This window comes from Antedon mediterranea, chromosome 7, assembly GCF_964355755.1.
Source record: "Antedon mediterranea chromosome 7, ecAntMedi1.1, whole genome shotgun sequence".
Lineage (NCBI taxonomy): Eukaryota > Metazoa > Echinodermata > Crinoidea > Comatulida > Antedonidae > Antedon > Antedon mediterranea.
Genome location: NC_092676.1, coordinates 15,757,098 through 15,782,427, shown reverse-complemented (window position 1 = coordinate 15,782,427; position 25,330 = coordinate 15,757,098). Strand labels below are relative to the sequence as shown.

The 25,330-nt window shown below is 33.2% G+C and overlaps 1 protein-coding gene across 2 annotated transcripts in view; it reads right to left on the bottom strand.

Annotated features, from left to right (window-relative positions):
* LOC140055251 (ankyrin repeat and BTB/POZ domain-containing protein 2-like) overlaps positions 1–25,330 on the bottom strand; it is a 50,338-nt gene that overhangs the window by 4,924 nt on the left and 20,084 nt on the right. Inside the window, exons 1-7 of one of the 2 annotated variants that reach the window (XM_072100533.1) lie at positions 7,417–7,602; positions 4,278–5,177; positions 1,386–1,547; positions 973–1,165; positions 667–819; positions 366–531; positions 53–142 (exon numbers count right to left, since the gene is read on the bottom strand). In XM_072100533.1, coding sequence (XP_071956634.1) covers positions 53–142; positions 366–531; positions 667–819; positions 973–1,165; positions 1,386–1,547; positions 4,278–5,118 — 1,605 coding nt within the window. In that variant the 5' untranslated portion in view covers positions 5,119–5,177; positions 7,417–7,602. Of the gene's footprint in view, positions 1–52; positions 143–365; positions 532–666; positions 820–972; positions 1,166–1,385; positions 1,548–4,277; positions 5,178–7,416; positions 7,603–25,330 lie in introns of those variants that run through there. The other variant, XM_072100534.1, reaches the window with a different exon arrangement.

The following is a 25,330-nucleotide window of genomic DNA, read 5'->3' as shown; positions in this document are numbered from 1 at the left end:
ACCTGCACCTTGATGCACGACATTATTGACCTGCACGACATTATTAACTTACTGGAAGATCAGGATTAGCCTTGTGATCCAGAAGCGTTTGTACCATTGCCTCATCTCCTCTTACACAGGCAAACATCAAGGGAGTTAATCCCTGTAAAATATGAGAAACAGTACTTTTTACAGATCTCTCTATAAAATTAAAGAGGAAAAACTAAACCTAAAATTGAAGTGAAGAGAACTAATAATCTACAAAATATGTATAACAATACAATGTATGATACTACCATGAATACAGGATGCAATGGGTACTTGAAATTGGATAACATTCTAAAAGTCAAAAATATTAAAATAAAGTTGGATTTCACAAGCTTTACCTGATCATTAACAGTATTAATTCCTTTAGGCCCAAGTATTGCGATTGCTTGACCGACAAGGTCAGTCCTTCCACATGTTAGCATTCTAAAACCAAGGTCCTGCTGGAAACGACTGGCTGACTGACTGGCATCCAGATGACGAGAGGAACACAATGAATCATCAGTTCTATTGAATAACATAATGAAAAGTTTAGTTACAGGTTAGCTCATAAGAAGCTTTCTAGTAGCTGTCATAGGATATGTGTAATTAATAATGTGTTAACTAAATTAAGGCATGAAAAATAGAATTAGTTTACAGTACCTTAGGGTTCTTACAGGGGTATCAATGCCTGGTAAAAGAAGTCTGGCAGCTTGTCGTACATCATCAACATCCACTACAGAGCTAAGACGATGTTCACAGTTGGCAGCTGCTACACGAATCCATTCCATGAGAGGTGGGAGGACAGTGTATGGCCTGTAAATCAAATATTTGAATATGTAATTAGTATTGTTATATAAAATTATGAGTAGTAGTAGTAGTTCACCATAAGCAGATCATACAGTTTCTAAGCTAAGGAAATTTGTTGCACTGCAGCAAAAATAAAATAAAAATCATTACACTATTTACCTTTCTGAGTTGATTTGAATAGCAGGTGGTTCCAAGTTGGGATTTTCATTAATTTCTAGTTGATGGCAGCGCATATAGTAGTATAAAGTATGAAGTGCATCAGGACTCCATGCTGTACAATAACGACCATTTAAATTACTTGAGATTCGTTGCTTACTCTGTTGATAGTGCATCGCACGACAAACAAGATCACCTGAAATACATTAACAATTGAAGGTTAAAATTTGTACATAAATAGAAAGTAGGTTGGGAAAAATTGGAATAACAATAGGCCAACTGCTATGTAGGCCTACTGACATTGTTTTTAGAGTATGAAAACAAAGCATGCCTATATAGTACAATTATATTTTCAAGAACAATGAAGATAGCATCCTTGTATCTCAAAATTCTAGGCCTCTCATCTGTACTCTTACCTAGTTCAGAGATGCTTCCTACACACGTTGCTAGAAGACTTTGCTCAAGTGTTTTGGACATCTCCAAGCTTCCATTTGTTTTGATTTCCCTCCTGCTTTTCGTTTTATTTGCTTCATTTCCAGTTTTAGAATTCCCACTTACAGGTGGAAGAGCAAGAGCTCCTAAAGAAAAAAGAAAATAAAAAAAAAACTTAACATAATTAATGAACATGTCAAACAACATAATTCTTATCCTTCATTTATTCATTCATAAGCGTATAAACGGGTATGGAACAAAAATCCTGCACTAGTTAAGGTTTCTCCGAGTTGAAACTTGCATTGCTACAAATACCAGATTTTGTATAATTTATATTATTAACGATAATTACATAATTATTACAATTGTTTGCAATAAATAGCACTATGGTAAAAAAATTAACCAAGTATAAAATAGTATAATATATTGTGTATTAAAACAAATTGAAAATACAAACATTATTTTGGAAAGTAAAAGTATTCCTTATTAAATTGACAGACAGAAGTGCTTAGGCCTACAGAAGCACTTAAAAACTTATTTTAATATTTTTAAAAGTGATTGTTGCTGTTATAATTTTGAATTGCTTTGTTATCATTGTTACTTTAAATCCAATATACATTGTGTATGAACAGGAAGTTCAGTTAAAAAATACATATTTTTCTTTCAATCTTTGCTTGTAAAAGTACTTTTGTATTCAATAAGTTAAATCAGAAACTGAAACTAAATGTAGAGTATACAAATATCAACACCAGATACACGCATACACTTATATAATTAATCCATTGCATTTAATAGACATTTTAAAGGAAATATAAAAATCCCTAAACTATCCATGAGCAATAATATGTTGCCAAAAAAAAAGGTAAAAGCCGCCTCGACCACCAAATACTGAACTTCTACTACTGATAAAGTAATAGATAACTTGTTTACATAGTTTATTCAGACTTTAACACCTTATTGTACTCTTTGTCAGATATATTACCTTTATCCAGATGATCTTGTTAAAGCTACCAGTGTATATTATGTTTAATTATTTATTCAATGAGAAGTGGGTGTCTTATTTTAAAATATTTAATTCCTCAATATATTTATCCTACAATGAAAACATGATTAAGCGAAGATGTTTTAAATCAGTGATGCTTAAAGGTCACTTATTCTATAGTAGATCTTGGAATAATAATACCAAGTTCATTTCATGGTTGGTTTGGTTGTGTTTAAACAGATAATCATTGCCATCTCTAATAACCAATTAAATCTTCAAAAAACGATCACCAGCGGTGTATTAAGTGTGCTTGTTCATGCCGAAACATTATCTCTCAATTCTCAAGAGAACTAAACAAAACAATAAAGAACTGAAGATTTTCAATCTAAAATAACTTTATCACGGGAGAGGTAGAAAAAATAGTGAACACATAGATAGTAACAATAAATTAAATTATACTGTTTGTAGGTCTACTCATTCAAATAAGGTCCCCATAAAATATGAAAATAAGTTTTTTTGTTTTGTTTGCAACGGTTGTCCTTTGATTTATTCCTACGCCTACTATAATTACCACCCACATGAACCACTACCACTATACTTCTTACATTACTCATTTAAAGGTCTGTCATGGTTCTCATCACAGGCACTGATTATTGAACATTATCAATGAAAATGAAGTACTGCACCCTACATTTAGTCCTACTGTACATGAATATAGACACAGATGATTTTGAGCAGGTACCAGTTAAAAACCTATGCTATGTATGTACAGTACTTCTATATGTCATAGGAGGAACCAGAGGTGGCTCCAGGGGAACCCCCTGTATCATCTGTTCACTAAAGCTACATTTACACTTGTTCAGTTTCATGGAACAGAAGACAGCTCTGTACAGTGTTATATTATGATTTGACATTAATCAACAAAATGGTGCCATCTTCCGTTCCACGTAGTGTGAATGGTAGCTTTCACAACATCCTTGATCTGCCTCAGACGCACCTACAGTACAAAAGCCATATGAAATAACTTTTTAAAGTTGTCAAGTATGCCATGAAAACCACAATATTTGCTGTTTCAAAAAACTGAGCGAGAATGCCTATATCCAACAGATAATTCAATGATATCTGAGCTTTTATTTTGTAGGTAGTCAAAGTCAAAACGATATATTTAAATGTAGAAAAAAGTTACTGAACTTATTGTGATTATAAAATGGCAACAATGTGCTATTACCTTGCGTGGATTAGTGATTTATCAATGGATATGTTTGTGTCAAAAATATGCAGGGAATTGTATGTAGACTAGATAATATGAAACTGTATAGATCTTCTATTATTTTCAACTTCATTATCAATTACAATAATGGGAAGGATGGCAGCAGCTTTTAAAAAACAATCATAACTCAAATGAGGTGAGACAAAATAAGTGATGAGCAATGAAGCACATCTGTGACTCACTGCACTGCTGTTGGCAATGTAATTTCATATCTTGCTTGATCACATTATACTTTTGTTGACAGTGGGGGGCTTATTTAGAAGTCCATGGAGGACAAGTTGAAAACGTTTAAAATCACGTATACATGATCTATGAACCGGGCCAGGAACTATCAGTCGCACAACAAACACACCAAGCATACCATAACAGCTGTCATGGTGATCTGAGTTCAACTATAATACACTAAATATTACTGATAAATATATTAATATTCAATATTTATCACTAATTAAAAAAAAAATGGAAGTTTAAAATATAAACTACATAAACCTATAATTCATTTTTAAAAATTATTAAAAGGTTAACAAAAATCTTATATAATAATAAAATAAATTTGTTTCTAAGGTAAAAACAAGTAAATTGTAGGACAGAATCAAATTTATACCAGAATTGTTCAATACATACCTGTAGAATTACGTCCACAAACAAGATGTTCAAATGGCTGCAGCACTCCCCACAGGTCACAGTCATTGGCAATTCTATATTCTAGTAAATCTATTGTCAATGAAGGTCTATCCTGCATTTCGTAAGTGTTCATTGAAACTTTGTTATACATCTCCACTAATAGATTTTCCATACATGCTGCCAGATAGACTGCAGACAACTCATGCACTCGTAGTCCAACTTGTGTATCCACAAGCCACCTGTAGAATTTACCAACTGAAAAAATAAGACCGGCACGGGTGCTTTTAGTTTGTTTGTACTGTTCTCCATTCATTTGATACAACGAGAGAGCCTTGAGCGCAGAGTTTAAGCAACTTTCTGCCAACGTTTGAGAGAAGATAATCTTTATAGCTGTGTGGATTTCATTTTTACTGCATTTTTGATAAACGGAGCTTAAACGTTTTGCTTCCTTGGCAATTCTTAGCAAAGGTCTTTGGAGGAGATACGACAATCGTTGTACAATGTCTAAGGGTATTTTCTCATTAACGTGCCGTGTACGTGTATTTTGCAGCACCATCAATATGTGTTGGTTGTTCCATGGCACACGCTCCAAATCCACCATGCGACTAAATTTTTCAACATATTCATTGTCGTCTGTAAAACTTGTGTTCAATGTGTCAAAGTTTCCCTGATTATTTGGTTTATTTTCCTGCAGGATTTGAATGTTAGTCTTCGACATGGAAGAGTTTGAGCGGGAATGAGATGAATGACTTGTAGTACAGCTACTCAAACCAGAGTTGGAACCATCAACTGAGAAATGCATTTGCTCAAATGCTGAGCTTAGGCCCATCATACCTGCCATTTTAACATCTGCAACAGTATAACTTCAAATGAAGTTTCTTAAAGCACTGAATTTGAGACCTGAAAATAAAAACACAAGCATTTAGCTACATAAATTGCCAAAAAAGAAAAAAAAATATTAGAAAACCAAAATATGACAAATATAGAATTGTGGTGGAAGTTTAATTTCAACACAATATGTTGTGTAGGCCTACTATAATTTATAATTTCCATAAAGTAAAATGACTGTACATGCATATGAGCCATGCCCATAGCAACATATTGCAATTCTAAGCCCTAAAGATACATCTTTGCAATTATAGTAGGCCTATGTTCTATACCTCTAAAGGTTATCGGAGGATGTAGTAGCTTCAAGATCAACCAATCAATTTAAGTCCGGTCTTGAACGGGCATGGTCCAACCACCCTCTTAAATTTGCGCCATATTCAAGAGTTGATGTAATTATCAAGAGGGGCTTATAGGTATAGCCTAGCCTCGACTCTGGACCCAGCATTGCTGAGCTCCGGAAACAAGTAAGTAAGTAAGTAAGTAAGTAAAGCTAAATACATGTTAGCCAACAGTTCCTTGGGGAGAAAGTGAAATGTTCTTCTGTTACACGGCTCAGTGTGCCAATTAACTTTAAAATAAATTTACAACTTAAACATGTCAAATTGTATTTAATTGTAACATAAAACATGCATACTGGTTGGTAAAGACAAATTAAAAACAGATTGTAATAATATATATTACATTAGTTTGTGTATATAGTATTAATTAACATTGTGTTGTTCTGTATGAATAAAAATAAATGTTCTTGACATGCTTGTCTAGACATTTCACATGCCTAATTTGAAGCAAACTTATATGAATATAAAATAGGATGACCATGACTATTAATTTTTATGATAATACACAAAACTGATATGGATAAAATAAAATGATTCCATATAGTTGTCTAGCTGATTGTTTGTGATTCTAGTTTCTGGAAGGTTGTATATGAGACAAGTTTCAAGGCTTCTGAAGTTTATAGACATTGTTGTATGAAATTGTCATATATTCACAATAAAGTAATTTAAGTGTAGCCAGTCCACTTTTTGTTGATGAATAGAAAATTATTGTTATTTGTAGCATGGTGCGCAGGCTTTTCACAATTCACTCTACAGTATGTTTAGTGCTACAGTGTGTACACCTCTTTTTACCTACATTTTGCATAGGTTATCAGTTCTAATGAAAAGTATCAAGTATTTGGATATATCTGGACCAGAAACATCTTTTTAACCATTTTAGGCACACATAAAATTCAAAAGACAAATACAACCAATTTATCATGTCAAAAATCTGTACCTCAGTTTGTTGATAACATCATTTAAAATCAACTCGTAATACAATAATAATTAAACTATACCTTACCACCTAACATTTTGAATACATTTGGAATGTTACAAAATTCCCCAAACAAAGACTAGTTCAAGGTTTTTATAAGCAGATTTTCCACCAGATTTTCACAATCTATAGAATTGCTTCCATTGTAGCATTGTGTTTACACTATTTTTTCTCTAAACTTGTGGAGAATGGTATGCTATTGTTACAATATAAGCTTAGTGAATAGGCAGATTAAGAACAAAAATAAGACGTGTGAATGTTATTGAAACTTAATTTAAAAAGTAGCAACAAAACTGGGGTCGTATGATAATTCTGCAAACGCTTGCTACACTTAATGCACCTGGGAAATCCATGTTGAGCCGATTATGATGCAGCAACCTATTAGTATCCTAGTTTCAAAATATTTCTACTGTACTTCTCTCCAACAATGAGAAAGACAAGGTTTTGAAAAACGTTATGAAGCTACAGCTAAAACAAAAATGAAATTAGAGCCTCATTAACAGTTTTTGATGGTTTGTAAAAGCTACTCAGCTCCATCCATCCTCTAATACTGCTCCTACTACTAAACACCACATCCACAAGGTAGTATTTAGAGGGTATAAGTTCTGTTATATTTAGGAGTGAGGTAATAATTATTCAGGGGTTATGTTGATGATAGGGTTAGGGGCATGTTATATGTATCATTGTGTAGTGCTTAGTAGGACCCTTTATTGCTGTACTGGAATACCAGAATAAACCTGGGCTTTCTAAACGTAGGCCTCATATATGAGTTGTATCAGGCATGAGTAAAGAAATGTCCAGGCAACTGAACTGAAATAGGTCCTGGAATAGGAAGGCCTAACTCCACTACACTATCATCACTTTATTTTGTTTCAATGAAAAGTCTACTACTAATAACTACTATTACTATATTGCAATGAAATAACTTATATCTTACCTTTAATTACTGAAATTAAATTAGTAAAATCAACACACACATGTTATATCCTGTAGAATACTGATATTACATCATGTATTTACACTGCCTTACTAGCAACTACAAAGCAACTAGGTCCTTGGCTACTTTGATCTGTCTATTTTACTGGTACTTAATTAGTTAATATCTCACTAAACTCAAGCATCAAGACTTTTCACACTACTAAACTGTGCACTTCTCTGTATTTAGCAATGAAAACGAAAGTAGACCCTTAGGCAAGGCTAATTCTGATTGGCTAATAGGCAATGGACCATTCTCACTATTAGAATAGGGGTGTTATAGTAATTTATATATACAAGGCTTTATGGTACAGCTTGATGTGGGTTTACAAGGAATTTACATACTGTATAATTGAATAAAACAAAATAAATTTTTATAGCCTCTATTTTGGAACCTACTCAATCAATATTGCACACAAACTTTAGACTTTAATTATGTTTTGCCATGTTACTGTAGGCTTATCCCTTCTTTACTTTTTTGTTCATACAAAACGCCAAAATAGCCATAATTATTATTAATTAATTATTATAATAATTATATTGTTGGTTATGGATGCAAAGTACTTAGTAGTTATTAAATTGAGTGCTGCAATTGAGCAGGATCTATTAATCTTCATTTAGTGCTTGGCATATGGCGTTAGTGGTTAACAAATTTTATCAAGTTGTTTCTCTGATTCATCAATCATAATCTGCTTCTATGACAAATGCAACTTTTGTAAAGATTTCAGAACACTAATCCAGTTAGATTTACCACACCTCATATAAAACCCTTCAAATGTAATTCTCTCCTTTTGTGATGATCCTACCGTAAATGGAAAGTGTCAACGAACCAGCTCACAAACCACAAGTCATTCAGGTCCAAAATCTTCTTTACTAGGCCTATGTAAAAATTATATTTTTTGAGTGACCCATGGATGGTTCAAGAGAGTTGACTATCAATTAATCAGTCTAGAATATGAAACACTGTACTTGTAATAGACATTGATACATCTTTCATTTTTTAGTCATCTTTTAATACATAATTTATGAAAAGACCTGTTATTTTGACCCTTTGTACATTTAAGCTGCGAGTCTGAATGTACCCTAAATAAGTTATAGTAAAGGAAATACAAAAACCATTGTAAATAATGGGGGAAAAAACAGATTATATGGATTTCTATATAGATTGTTATCTAACAATCCAAGATAAATTTCTATTGAAAAGCTGTGGATATTTCACTAATTATTCTATTGAGAACACCTCAACAAACACAAACACTGTAGTGAAAGATAAACATTACCTGATAGGGGAATAAAGAGACTTAAATTTGCGACTTGTGACAATGAACCTGATTAAAGTTGACCAATTGTTACAAAAAATAAAGTAAACATACCTTTAATACTGGATACAGTAATACAATAAATAACAATGATTAATCTTATTAGTTTTTAGTAGCATTTCACAATAAAAACAGAGATTAAATGCCAAGAATATTATTTACTACAGAGTAGTTTTATACTATATCATTTTAAATGACATTCTCATTTTTTATTTGTTTTATAACTTTTTTGAATGATGTCCTACCAATTAACTGAGATTTTCAAATGTACCAAATATATCAAAACAGTTTTTTACTAGGGTAAAAGGCGCCCGAGTCCGGGATGACTGAGACACAACTGGTGCTCACCAGGGTTAAATTTGAGACCGAGACGAGGGCGTATCTCCATACTTCGGTTTGGCTTTAACTTTTTCTCTCAGTGTCTTGTACAGCGCTTAAAGGTTTCACAACATTAGGCAAAAAAATCCAGGATGTTATTATTTTAATGAAAAATAAAGTGATATTTAACAGTTAATAATACAGATAAATAATACATGGCAGTATAAATTTATATCAGCAGTTTAAAATTTACAAAAACTATTTCCTATAACCATTCCATCGACAAAACTTCAATATAAAGGTAATTTGGTAAATATACTTACCTAAGTTTCTTGAATTTTAACCAAACATCACACTTTTATTGTCTGGCTACGTTGCAGTATTATTTCCCGCGATAATCACCGGCTTATTCAACAACGATACTTGCTTGAATTCACATTTAAAACCGGTAATTTACAACCCCACCTCTGTATAATACCCATATTTAAAAAGTTTAAAGAAATATTGTATATGCTTCAATAACTCATAATACACATACTACTACAGCTATTGTTGAAGCCATTTAGTCACGTATTAGGAACTCAAAATATGTCATTTTACAAATAACACAGTATTTCAATGGCTTCTATTTATAAAATGTGGACTGCAATTTATGGTATAATTAATAAACACAAGACAGCATGAAATATTAGGAATTCACAAAACAAAACTTCTTTTCATTCAAATTATTCAAAGGTACATATTTATTCATCAATTAAAATCATAGAAGGCAAATGAAATATGTACAATTTTTAGACAGATGAAAAACATCACGTACAATTAGCATTCAACTAATATAATATGGTAAAAATAAGTAACTACATAAACAAACAATTACAGTACTTTGCATTGCATATAACCAACTCTGCCAAAACTGGATAATTAGGTTTCCTAGTGGTGTAACACAGTGGTGGGGGGAGGGGTGGCTAAGGCCCATGGTTTAGTAAACTTAAGGCCCTCCAACACATTTTATATAAACTTTAAAATATTCATAAAAAGAGAGAAGAAAATGTTTATATTACTGACAACAGTTCCTCATAATAGAAGGTTATAGCAAAATATTCTAAAACATTTATAAATAAATTATTATAAAAATACACAATTTAAACTTTTTTCACAAAATTTACTGATAGATTTGTTTAAAAATGAGCTTGTGGTTCCCCCACCACTCTCTTGAATTCATTAAAAAAAAATCATATGTACTGTAAATGATAACTTGTGTAAATAGTTTTGTAGTAACGGCCTTGTGAAAAACACCAATATGGTGATTCAAGTGTTGCATCTATTTAAAAAAAAAAGTTGTTATTATTATTATTATTATTACTGAAAAATCCTTAGTATAAATCATTAAATAAAAATAATGTCACAAGATGGCAATTACAAGATCAAAACCAATGCATAAAACATAACACTTTATACACATTTTATATCCAAAATGTACATATGTTGGCACAACTTGGAATGTTAAAGATGTTTCCAATTTATTTCTAATAATTGGTTAAATCATAAACTTCCTTGTCACACAATAATTTATAAACACCATAATGTCAGTAGTAAATCTAAAGCATTAAAAATAGTATTAATAATATTTACAACAACCAAATCATATGTTACAGTACTTTTCAGCATTGACCTTTAACCTATTAAGAAACATTACAAATTAGATTGGTATGAGCATGTCTTCTGGGAGTGTTCATTTTTTATCAAAACTTAAGGGTCTGTTTAAAAAAACCTCCAAAGAATGGTTTCCTTTCCAAAACTTATGGAACGCATTTAGTTTACAAAAAGAGCAGATGCGGAAGGCATTGAAACACGCAAAGCGAAAACTATGTGGTGCAGAGTATACAGCGTTTGCTGGACCAAATGCCTTCTGGCTAATGGATGGAAACCATAAACTCATTAGGTATAACCCTGTTTATTCAATAACACCATGTTTAATGGTTACCATATGACTGAAAAATATTAATTATTATTGTTTTAATTTTGTAAATATTATCTGTCGCAGATGGCGATTTGTGGTACATGGGCAATCAACGGTTTTACACGCTTGCAGGTTACCATATGACTGAAAAATATTAATTATTATTGTTTTAATTTTGTAAATATTATCTGTCGCAGATGGCGAATTGTGGTACATGGGCAATCAACGGTTTTACACGCTTGCAGGTTACCATATGACTGAAAAATATTAATTATTATTGTTTTAATTTTGTAAATATTATCTGTCGCAGATGGCGAATTGTGGTACATGGGCAATCAACGGTTTTACACGCTTGCCAGTTTTTGTAAGTGCAGCTCTAATAATAGAGCAGAGACCGTATTGAAAAGATTCCTGGGTGCTGTTGGTAATTACGGCATCCCTACAAAGGTGCGTACGGATATGGGGTTGGAAAACACCCTGGTGGCAAAATATATGGTATCACGTTATGGTGAAGACACATTTAGTGTTCATACCGAACATATTGAAAGACACTGGAAGGTATAACATTTAATTTCTTTAATATTTTTCAGTAGTACTGTATATATAGAATCGTTATTTTTAAGTCACTATCCTATGGATGAGCCAGGACGATCATGTAGCATATTTCAGTGGTCTTTAAAACACCCCAATTTTAAATTGAAATTTGAAACTATGCTAAAATTGAACGTAATTTATCATAATGGCTGGCAGGAAACGTACGCCATTCAAAACAATTTGGCATATATAATGATAAGTACCAACTGTGAGAATAGACTAGAATGTAACACTGATGAAGCAGAAGACGTAAAAGAAAGTGAATGTGTATTCAGATGGCTTACTATGTGACAGACACTTGAGAAGAAGAGGATGAGATAGATTGGAGTGTTTGACGGATGGATTGTTAATGGTTCAAGAGTGTTTGAAGTAATACAGGATTTCTTCGGCCATCTATTGAGCTACTTCAAGTAGTTAACAAGCAAAACACTGATCGTTACCCGTTGTATCACAGTAGAAGCATCTTTGCTTTAACAAGGCACATCCCAATGAAGTTCAAGAGTCATGATGGGATTGAATTGCCTCCGATTTACCTGACTGAAGCCCAATGTTAAGCCTACCCTGCCAACTGGGCAGTGCTAAACACTCCAAGTTAAGAAGAATGATGTCGTAAAACTCAACAAATATTTGAGCAAAGCAACCCAGCATCTCATACATGAACTAATAACAAAGGATAATGTAGGCCATCAGGTGAAAATCCTATCGATTAGAAGATGAAGATGAGCAGCTTGACAATATCTGTCTACATAAGCTGTCACAGTGTCATACAAACAAGAGTGCATAATTCAACAAAATATGATGTGGACTTGGGCTCTTCTAATATATTTAGAGGCATTCATTGAGTTGATGTTTATTTCGCATTCAAAATGAGCTAAATTATGAGTACGGTAAAATTGAGTGTCAGGTCATTTCATTAGCAAGAAATACTGTAAAAAATGAGGCCTTTATATTTTCACCTTCCCAAAAAAAACAGCGTCTACCCGTATTGCTATCAAGTTTGTTTCACATTCTTTGCATCGTCTATTAAGCCAAGTTTGCGTTACCTAATCAGTGTGTTTTGATATTCAAAGAGCTTTGGAAAACTAACTTTGAAAGTTGTATAGATTCCAGGTGATTGGTCAGCACTTATGTGATTATTCCAGGTGATTGAGTTGAACTAACCTGAAAGTTAGTTGTTTGTCGGTGCCAGCATTAAAGTGTATAATTGGCAGCAAGTATTACATGCATGAAAAAATCTAGCACAGAATACAAAAAAATACCTAAAAACTACATACAGTTTAATCAATGTAGCTAACAAATACATTTTTACAGTTAAAATGATTTCCTGTAAAAGATAGTTGCAATATTAATCTATGACCAAACAGAAGTGTTAACATTATATTTGTAAACATTATTTTATATAATTCATTATTTTAACATAGAATTCAAATATAAATTTGTACCGATAAATCATTTTTCCATTTCATGTTTCATAATACTATTAATTATAAAACACCTTGTTGCATAATACAAGGAGCACACTCCTATCCCACAGATGATATTTATTTCCAAAACAGGATTGAATTAGCCAAAATGTCCTATTACTATAGGGCATGCAAAATCTGCTACAAAAAAACATAAATTGTTACTTTATTCATGAATTTGTGCCATCTGCAGGCCCTCTGGGTGAACCCAAAGGTGCATATGTCTAGTTCATCAGAGGTGTTACTAATCCATTGTTCAACACAAAATTAGCTAAACTGCTAACTTTATTAAACAATGCACATATAAACTGTTCCATGACTCCTTAACAGACTTGTTCGGGTCATCAAAGTTTAGCCAGATGGTATTAAGAGAACAACATGGTTAATTAGATTGTTTATGTAATACTTTACAACAACCTACTTAAATTGAAATTATTGTATAAATGTTCAAAAAATACATAATATTTGGGCATGGGGTACGGTACATACAGAGCTGCAATATTCTGCTTCATTTTATTACTAAAACATGGCGATATTATACAAGACATCTAATCCACCAATGTAAATACTGGCTTTAAATAAACAAATTGTAAATAAATTTTTACCTCAAACAATAGTGGAGTTGTGGCTTTGTGGTTATGATGCTTGTCTACAACTCCAAGGGTCCTGAGTTCAAGTCACGTCACATGTCAGGATTTTTTCTAAGGACCAAATTACTCCACTCCCAAAGATCTACAGTAATAGGCCTACAATCCAAGGAGTCGAGCATATACATGTATAACCTTATTATTGACATCAAAGATATTTTCTGTGTAAATCCATACAAAATAAAGAGTAGGTATCTTGTGGGGTGCCATATGGGTGAGATTTTTTATTATTGGTTGATGTTTACTGTTAATGACTTATCTAATGTTTGTGACACACACACTTTAAGTTATCTAGTTCGTGGATCTTACTACATTATTCTATACAAATAATTCAATTGATGCTTTATTTGAAATCTTTATTAATGACCTGTCAATCACACTTGGCTTACTGCTAATAAGCTATACTAGTAAATGTTATAAAATACAGCAAAATCATGGAGATACCAACATGAAATTATCTTGGAACACGGAATAAAGTAGTAATTATGACGTCTTTCCGGAATAGAATTCCGTCTTTTTAAGATAATTTACGTCTTTCCACGATAATTACCTTGGAAAGACGGAATTCTAGGATAATTTATTTCGAAAACAAGGAAAGCTTTTCTTAAAAAGAAATTCCATGATAGCATGTTCAAACTTGCTTCATCGACACGCACATGTTGTTGACTAGCTACCGTAGACCAGCCATCTCATCTCATCTGATGATGGAGAAGGTAAAAATTTGGTAGAACGAACGAGTGGGAGTGTAAAAGAGGTACATTTTGTCAATAAGACAGATGATTTGAATGAGGTAAAAAGTATTTTACATTTTGTAGTGAAAAACAGTCCCGAGACATTCTGTGGACTGTAGAATATGGGCATATTTTTCTCAATTATAGCCCTCTTAAAAAGACAGAATTCTATTTATCTTTATTTCTAAATAAATGACAGTTTGGCGCGCCATAGCCTGGCCAAAAGATAAATGGCCTAGTTGACTTAGTAAATCCCTTGGACACTTTCAAACATATTTTAAAAATTGACCTTGGATCTAAAATTGACACACAAGACATGAGGATATCTTTACCTAAATGAAATACAAAGGACCTGGAAATTAAATTTCGCCCTCACTAGGAAGTATACTCACTGGTTATTGGTTAGAGCCGAAATCTTGTTTTACAAATACGTTTACGTTTTTTTCATTATTGAAACCATGAATGGTTAACCTTTGCCTCTTTCGTTCTTCGATAAAAAGGATGAAGATAAGAGGCAAAAAAGAAAGACATTTCTGTCTGGTGACGTTCATCCAAACCGAGGACCGGCTGCTTGATTGTTTTCACAAACAAATTGTCTCCAATCAGGCTTGTGTAAGAGTATCGCCTGTTTGATACCTAACAAATTAAATTCCAGCTCAACTAAAGAAAGAAACTGCAAGCAACAGGTGGAATAAAGCATTCGCAATTAACAATGATTTCATAAATTAATAATTCACCACTTCATTAAACACATGATGATATAATATTAGACAATCTTTTGTTGATCCTAAAACACTTGTTTAACAAGTCAATATCCTCACTGACACAAACCAAATATCCACATGACTAGTTAGAATAATGAATGTACAAAATGAATGTTTTGTTCTCTTGTGCCATACCACATTGTCTTGCACAGTAGACATAAAGATGCTAGTATCATATGACGGTGTTGATCTACAATTGATTTTGTGTAATTGACTGAACTCCTACAGATGCAATTGTTTGCCAATTGTGAGTCAAATATTGTGATGGACAGACAATAGGCTAGCAATATTTCATTTGTTTATAGAAACACTTCATTATTTGTCTAAAGTAACAAAATACCGTTAAATATTGAATTCAAATTATTTTATCTAAAAACTAGTTGCAACAATAATTAATCAGTTTACTTTATTTTTCAAAAATTGTTGACGAGTCGTGTTTACTGTGGCACGTAACAATAGGCTACAACAATGAGGCAGAACAAGGATGTTCATGTATATCCATTTAATACTGTAACAATAGTGACCAACAAACTACAGAATAGTTGGCCTCATATTAGGCCGCCACACGTGCCTTATCATAATGGTCATGTAAAATCTCCCTTCCTTATTAAAAAAAAAATTTGTTTAGGGTAAACAATACCAAAACAACTATAACTTTTAACATATTAAGATGTACGTGTGATGATATTGAATAAAGAGAAATGTCCAGCAAGTGTCAACAGGGATAAAAAAGAAAATTGCTTATGTGCAGGATTCTGATGAAGATTTCTCAAATAAGGACTGTGATAAGTATATGTAGGAGATAAAAAACACAGTGATCTGAAATATAAACTGATCAATAAGCAAAGTGTTATATTCTATATTGATACGGGAGCTACCATACCTATGAAATATGCAAAAAACTTACAACAACAAGAAAAAATGCTTACCATGTGGAATGGATCAAAACTCAGAACTTATGGTATCGCCAATAAATGTGTGCGTAATCCAGCAAATGGTGAGTCATAGAGCTAAAATTTGTTGTAACGGATAACAAGAAAAGTCCATTGATTGGATACACTGATGTTAGAAGGTTTAAACTTATACATGTTAATGATGAAATTGGTGTGGCAAAAAGAGAAAGAATTCTGATCGATCATCTAGATTACCTAAGGAAATCAAGTGAACAGCGCCATTGAAAATTAATCTCTAGCCATCTTCAAAGGATGGGCAAAGGAAAAAGGGTGGGAAAATAAGAATCCTTGGAAACCAAGACATACCCTTCTAATAACATGCATTCAGAAGAGGGCATCATTTCACTGAAAACGTTCACAATATTAAATCGGTTTATTGTTTAATTTGTGAAAGATATCACAGATGCTAGATGCAGAATTAAAAAAAATAATTTGGAGGACGACTCTCATCTCATAAGCGGACAAAAAAATGTAGTATCAGACATTCATGCATCAAAACTTCCCGTATATCATTTCATATCTCGTCAAAGAAAAATGAAAACAAATATAGATATAGAAATTCATTCGTCCCTGCTGCAATACGATTTTATAATGAATGACTTGTCCAAACATAACAAATCAACTTAATGACAATACAAATATAGAAAGTAATCAGCCAGTTATCATCCCTCCAGCTATATTTGACTTACCACATGTTGAAGATATTAATATTATTTAATTTAATCTACTTGGAATTTTTGGTTTTTTTTAACGATTTCTGTCATTTTTTAGAAATACAGTGTTAAATATATTCAAATATATTAAATGATAAAATATCTTTCTTTTTTATTGCCATAAATATTTTTCAAGCCTTAAACTTTACTGAATTTGATCCAATAATTCCATATAAAACAATATCAAACACTATGACACCTCAATTACAGGGAATACATTCCTAAATATTTCCCATAACGTAAAAACAAAAGAAAACAGGCGTTTTAGGAAGCCATTTTTGTATTGCTTCAGGCTATGACACTCAATATGATTAGCGGAAATATAAAATAAGTCAGTGAAATATAATGTTTACAAGTTTTTACAATAAATACAAACAAGTGAATACAGCTGAGGAGATGTTTTAAAATGCATTCAGGCATCTAATGTTCCTTTGTAAAGCTGAACTAAGAAGTTAAATTGAGAAGCAGTTTCCTACAGGTGTGTTGACGTGTAATCAAATGGAAAGGATTTACCGTTGAATCTTTTATTTTTCAAATAAAGCTGGCTGAAAAAAATTGAGGAACGTGGGAATTTGTGCCAGAAGACAATAAACCTGGTAAAGGTGTTGTTATTAGCAACGTTTTAATTGTATATTGTAGTCACAAAGTTACTAACTTTCAATAAAGAAATTAAAAGTCACTTGAAAATTAAAAAAATGTGGCTATATATGGGGGAAAAAAAATTAGTTCTTCATAAAATAGTGTTGCCAATTTATAAAACTAAAATTAATTATTTAAAATTTCCTTTTAAAAAACAAACTTTATAATATATATATTACAACATATATCTGGTAATATTGTAAAAAATGTCAATCAAATTATCATTTACACAACCAAATGATTTACACACCATAAATTGTTGTTTTACTGCTGTTTGCACAACTAGCTTGTTATAGTTATGTACAGTTCATGTAAAGCAACTAGTTAATACAAATCTAGGTTGAAATTTGATTGATTTCTATAGGTTCATACATTCTGCACTCAATCAAAACTATGCATGTGTCTAAAAATGTATCGTAATGGCAAATGAATTTATAGGCTAAAAAACAAAGAACATGTGAAAATTAGTATAGGTCTACACTAAGAAGATGTTGTGGCATAAAGTGAGCAAAGAGGAGGAAATTTAACATGGTATGCATCGGCAGCCTTTTTAGTTAGCCTCTAGGCTAGGCTACATCTTGTTATATGCCACACATTTTGTCAAGTGGTTTGATACCCATAAACTTGTTGTAAAGAGTAAGAAAATGAAAGAAATTATTGTTAATTTTAGTAAATCTGGTAGGGTTCATGCTCCTGTTAAGATACATGATGATGTGATTAAAATAGTATCTAGTTATAAGTATCTTGGTTTGACTATATTGATAACAAGCTTAACTGGTGAGAACACTGTAAAAGGCTTGTTGCTAAAGGTTTTAAAATGCTCAATCATTTCCATATTGTAAAATAAAAAGAAAAAAAAATTATTCAGAAATCACACTGGTCATTTAATATATTTTACCGAAATTCAATAACTTGCTTCAATCACTCAAATTTGCGATTCATTGATGCCACCACTAAATACCAGGCCTAGAATCCGGAATCGAAGCTCACTGTCAATATCGTCAGGTTAGTTATTATGAAAGTTGATAGAAAATTGGAAAATGTAAAGCACATGAAGAACATTTTGACTCCAGGGTAAAATTATCCTAATAAAAATAAAACAGCTGGGTACTGAATATTGCAGTCTAACCTACTTAGCTATTTTACACCCATCTCTCAAATGTTATTTCTATTGCATTTAAATAAAATTTAATGTTTCCTTTGGGTAATGGATTCCTTTGGGCAATGCAGTGGTGGGTTGCATTTATGTTCTGAATAGTAATCCAAATCTGGAAACATTGTAATGTAATATGCTGTGTAGTTTTATTGACATTATGATCATGAAAATAATACCTTCAAACACTATGGTGATGTTGAGTTTTAATAATCTTTCATTTCGAACACATAATATTTGCCTAATTAAATTTATTGGTCATTAACACTGCCAGCGGTTTTAGCCAATTTCGATGTTTTTATTAAAGCTAATTAAAACTATTTGATCTGATTGATATGTAATTTAATCATCATCATAATGATTTTAGCTTTACAATTGTTAATGGTACCATGAATGATTTTTAAATCACAATAAGTAAATCGTAATAGTAAATTAAAAGTAACCTACTTTTCGAGTTTTTTGTAGTTTCACGCAAGAAATTTGAGATATTCACGACTTTGCGCAAGACATCACAATATGAAAAAGTTATTCCGGAATCATTTTGCGACTAGGCCTAGGCTATAGTACACTAGACTAGTAAACTAATTTATACCATTTCCAAACAGGTCACTTAAGCCCCTTTCTCACAGAGCTGTGTGCCAGGAACGGATCGTCTTGGCACCATGCCGGCATCGACATGACCTGCTTTAGACCTAGTAATATTACTATGGATATTTCCCGCAATGCGAGACGGGGTGTCTCGAAAACGTAATATAGGGGGTCTCAATATTAAGTCAATATTACGTTATATAAGGCAGGGGCGGACGCAGGGGTGTTGCCTCAGTTGCCCGGGCAACACCCTTAATTTCATACTAATTATTTTTCATCACTATTAAAGATTCCATTTCCTGTCATATCTATAATAACGTCGTTATACCAGGGCTGTCAGAGAATATTGTATTGACCACAGCAGCGTACAATTTAACCAACAGTCAATTATACCGCGTACACATGTATTTGGCCCGGCCGACCAGTGTTTTGGGTCATTCCATCTCAGATCACCCAATGAGTTAAACCCTACCTCTTCCAATTTTGATGAAATTTGGTATATGGGTGATTCATAGCAATTAAAGCCAAAATTTCAAATTTTAACTTTATCGGACCAACGGTTTTCAAGATATCGCAATTTCAATTTTCGGTTTTTACGCAAAAAAGGGCGCGTCCGCCACGTTTCAAAGAGCTGTATCTCGGGAACTATAGGTTCGATTTTAAAAGCAAAGGTATTTTTGTAAAGGGGAGACCATAAGGAATCTAAATATACTAATTGTGTGTGTTTTATGTTAATTTTAAGTTGAATAAAACTTTGACATATATTTTGACCTTGAAATTGACCCCGTGGAACATGCCCGTTTTGTTGGTGACTATCATGAAAAATGTAGCCCTACGTGTCAACTACAACATATAAAAAAATTGGAGGGGTTTTTTTCTTTGTTTCCATGAAATTACAATTTGAAGTTGACATACCTCTTCCTTTTAGTGTATTTTTGGTGTCTGTCCATGCATTACTTCAATGTCAATTTGATGTATTCCAAAATTAATTTTATTTACAAACTAAATATATTATTATAATGTTACAATTGTCTATGTCTGGCCTTTACTCCTTGTCATCTGGACAATTCAAACAGTATTTAGAAATGTTGTGGCGATCATTTTGGGAAATACTGTAATTCCTAGTCGAAGAGGATTTTATAAACGGAGAGGATTTATAAACGGAGAGGCTATAATACAATGTACATTTGATTCAGGAATCCAACAACAGTCTTCTTTGGACGGCCAATAAAAGGTTTTCGCTGACCCATGAGGATGCATAAATTTAATTTGAAAATCCCCAAACTCTTCTGAGAGTGAGACATCCACCACCAAACCAATCCATGGGACACCATCATAACTACAGCACACAAAATTCTTAAGTCTAATAATGGTGGGTTGTGTATCAGCAACAATTTCATTTTCATCACTGAAAGATTCTTGAATCACTACCACATCCGGAGGGTTTATCTGGGTACTAAGTTTGTAGACCTGCATCTGTGCCAGAGAAACGGGAACAAAGCGATGATATTGTAATGTACCCTTGATGGTCTGGGCGAGGTTGAATCTCGGCTTTATTTCTTTTTCTACAGTAGATACCTCATCTATTCCCACATGAAAAAAGTTGATGCCTGGAATGTCCATATGAGCGAGTCATATGGCCGAGCGGTTAAGGCAGGGGCGCCGTTTACCGTACCTAAAAGAAAACAACATCGGCAAGGGTTCGAGGCCGACTCGCTCCTCTCTTCAAGTCTTCTCGGATAAGGACTATAAACCATAGTCCAGTGTACACAGTTATAACATGTGTGTACTTTAAAGGACCCAGTTCATTATTCGAAAAAGAGTAGGGGGTTACCCCGGTGAACTGGTTCACACAATAGCCCCTGTATCAGGGGGATTACCACCTATCTGATAGGACAGTGACTAATTCACTATTGATAATCCTTGGCCACATTGCCTAAAGACATAAAATAGAAATAAAAAATTACACAGTAGTCGAACATACTGAGAGATGTGATAATATGACATTCAGTCAAACGCTGTAAGCTTCTCTTAGTGACAAGCCTATTAACTGTTCCACCTATGCCATCACACGCACTCTTGCCATGTGATGTAGCAAAAAAATTCCACTCTGCGTCTAAACCAAAATCTTCCTGGTAGTGGCAAAGGTTAATAAAGTTATATTTGTTTTTGTATTGGCCGCCACATCCATCTGTGAAATAATGAACTTTTTTCATGGTTGGTAGTTTTGTTTTTATATAGGGGATGACAACCTTTAAAAAGGCATATACAGTAACTGTTGTATGTTCTCTGCAATCACTTATTATGCATATGTTAATGTGCATAATAACATAGTAAGGACACTAAACTATGTGTCAAAATTGATTTGAAAAGTATGTGAGTTACCCAGTATTTCTCATATCAAAATACATCTACTGTTTAAGTGGGCCTGATGAGAAAGCGTAACAATAAGACACCTTAACAGTTAGTGTTCACACTGTGTATAAGTATAACAACACCAAAAATACACTAAAAGGAAGAGGTATGTCAACTTCAAATTGTAATTTCATGGAAACAAAGAAAAAAACCCCTCCAATTTTTTTATATGTTGTAGTTGTCACGTAGGGCTACATTTTTCGTGATAGTCACCAACAAATCGGGCGTGTTCCACGGGGTCAATTTCAAGGTCAAAATATATGTCAAAGTTTTATTCAACTTAAAATTAACATAAAACACACACAATTAGTATATTTAGGTTCCTTATGGTCTCCCCTTTACAAAAATACCTTTGTTTTTAAAATCGAACCTATAGTTCCCGAGATACAGCTCTTTGAAACGTGGCGGCCGCGCGCTTTTTTGCGTAAAAACCGAAAATTGAAATTGCGATATCTTGAAAACCGTTGGTCCGATAAAGTTAAAATTTGAAATTTTGGCTTTAATTGCTATGAATCACCCATATACCAAATTTCATCAAAATTGGAAGAGGTAGGGTTTAAAATTCCATTTTTTTTGGGTGAACTGAGATGGAATGACCCTTTTATAGTCTTAACACGCGTGGATACGTGTCTCTACCGACCAGCAGAGCAGCACATGATCGTATGACTGGTGTAGCGCCACGGCCCACGTGACACTCATGTATTATTTGGTCTCTAATTAGAGGGCGTACGACCGCGCTTAATTTGGAAATCTCCCTGTGTCACCGTATATTTCGTACATTAAATAAAGTAAGGTTGTTTTTTTTTTTCAAAACGTTACTATTATGGAACCAAAATCGAAGCGGTTAAAGCAATCTAATTTATCAGGCTTTTTTGCTAAGACACCACCAGTCGATACTACAGCTGATCCAGGTAAATATAATTATATGATTATTTTTTATACTGAGAGATGATAGGCCTACTCTAGACTAGGCCTACTTGAGGCCTAGGCTAAACCTAGTCTATTTTGTTAATTTATAAAAAAAAATTGTTAGCAGGACGGCAGAAGTGCTAATTTCCATATAAATAATGATTGGTAGATTATTAATTTTTATTATTGTATTATTAATATTAATTAGGCCTACCTAGTAATAATTTATTAGGGACTTAATTCGCATTCCAATTCACTGGCACTCTGAAATTAAAGATGTATCATCATTCTATAATGTATTGATAGTCAAATCGTTGCCCCCTTTTTCAGATGTAGATATTAATATTGAGGATGATTATTCTGCTAGTACTAGTGGTACTACTGCTAGCACCAACAATACTTGTACGTCGACATGTGAAGATACTCCATTGAACACCATTGTACACGAAGAAGTTACTTGCAATGATCGAGCCATAAACATGTTGATAACACATGGCAAGGATGCATCGGACGAAGATCGGTTTAGGGTTGTGACAGAAGTTTAGACAGGTACAAATTAGTATGCATTTAACTATATAATGATGTATTCGGTTTTATTTGTAGATCGACATATATAAGTTTCCAAATATGCGCAGCAAGACCGTATTATAATCGTAAGCGTAATATTCACGTGCTTCCGATGGAGCCTTCTGCAAGTACTGTTGTCTTTTTGAAAAATCTTCTTTACGCGGAAAATTTGTTACAGAATTGTGGAGAATGTACCATAAAGGCATTTCTGATTTGCAAGAACATAGTGATCTGAAATATCATAAGGACGCCCAACAAAAAGTCCAAGATTTTGTAAGTGTAATGCAACAGAAACAGCCTACAATAGATGTCCAACTGAATACAGCTGCTGAAGACCGACGCAACTATAATAAAACAAATATTACATTCAATCATCGATAGGATAGTACTATGTGGAAAGCAAAATCTACCACTAAGAGGCCATTCCGATTCAATAAAAGACACCAACAAAGATCCAGAAAGAAACCCAGGTAACTTCATATCCCTTTTGAAGTTCAGAGCAAGAGCAGGAGACAAGTGCATCGCCAATCACCTTGAAACACAGGCTAAAAATGCTGCTTACACGTCTAAACGTATACAGAATGACATTATCTCCATCATTGGACAGCAAATCCAAGATAAACTTGTAGAAGAGACCTAGTCAGAGAAGAGCCAGCTCCCACCCAGGCTATTATGCTGATGCTAGGCCAGCTGGAGACGTGTTTAACACTCGACCAGAAGATGATGGTACCAAGCTCACCAGATGTATTGAAATAAACCTATAAAGGCAGTATACTTCTGTATTTATCTAGGCCTAGGCTAGCTTTAATTTGAAGTATGCCAAAGAAAAGTAACTGAACAGTACCATAGTGGACTCCATCAGGCTCATGTGCTTTGACCAAATAAATTGTATTATCATTTAGAACAAGGTTTTATAGTATCCCATGTAGTAGATAAAATCAAGTTTGAAAAAAAAAAAACTGATATTGATTGCATTTGTAATGCCTGTAAGAAACGCCTTTTAAGACAACCAAAGGTAAATAAAACTAGTCTAGTCTGCAATGTTGCATCCTGTGAAAAACCAGATATTGAACATATATTGGTACCAATGCTTTGGCTATAGGCTTGATTCTGGTAATACTGATAATGTTTGTTTATGTACAGAATTTGAATGCCTATAATAATTTTTACAGGTATCTTATATGCCAAAACTGTGCAATAAAACATTCAACTCAGTCAGTTAGAAAAATGTCAAAAAGCAATTTAAGTGAATTTAATGCATTCCGATCATCAATTGGTTTACCTTCCAGTAATAATGCCCAATAAGAATGACTTTTTGAAAATCTGTAAAACATGAAAATGTATAGATATAAACACATCATGATATACCAAGCACTAGTTATAGCAGTATTGATATTGAACCACCTACCACCTCACCTCTGGTCAAAAACTTAAAGATTTGTTAGTAGAAATCAGGAATGTTCAGTGTCTAGGAAAGGAGGATTTAGTATTATTATTATTATGTATTATTTAGTAAAGTTTAGTATTGTCACGAGATAAGTTAGATTTATGTTTTTCAGTTACCTTACGATCTTTTTTACAATACAATAGAAGTTCATCAGTGCAGAACACGCTTTATATTTCTGTATGTACCAAGTGGTAGTCTGTGATTGGATACTCACTTGCACACACGGTATCACTTGTTATGCAAATTAGCATGATAGAATGTTCTACCACGGGTTTAGATTAGCAGTTGCACAGTTCTGGGCGTAGAGAATAGATGTGGGCTAGGAGAGTGTTGATGTACACCTTAGCTAAGGCACATTATTCCGAATACGTAGATAAAAGGTAGCTAATGCTACACGTTAAAACTGAACTCAATAAGCCCAAGTGGGGAAATAACGACCGTGAGTACTACTATCGTTATAAGAATAATTGTAAACTATTTATTAGTATAATTGCGTTTTACTTATGGAATCGTAAAGATTAGAAAATGCATGTTTTATGTTACTATAGATGGTCGGAGAAGAAGCTGATCTCCGTATAAAGTTATTTGTAATAAGAAGTAGTGTAGAGGCACGTCGAAGATAAAGTCTTCTAGTGATCATCCCAGTATTGGAACACTGTGGAACAATTCATTGTGAACGCCGAAGTACACGGACAG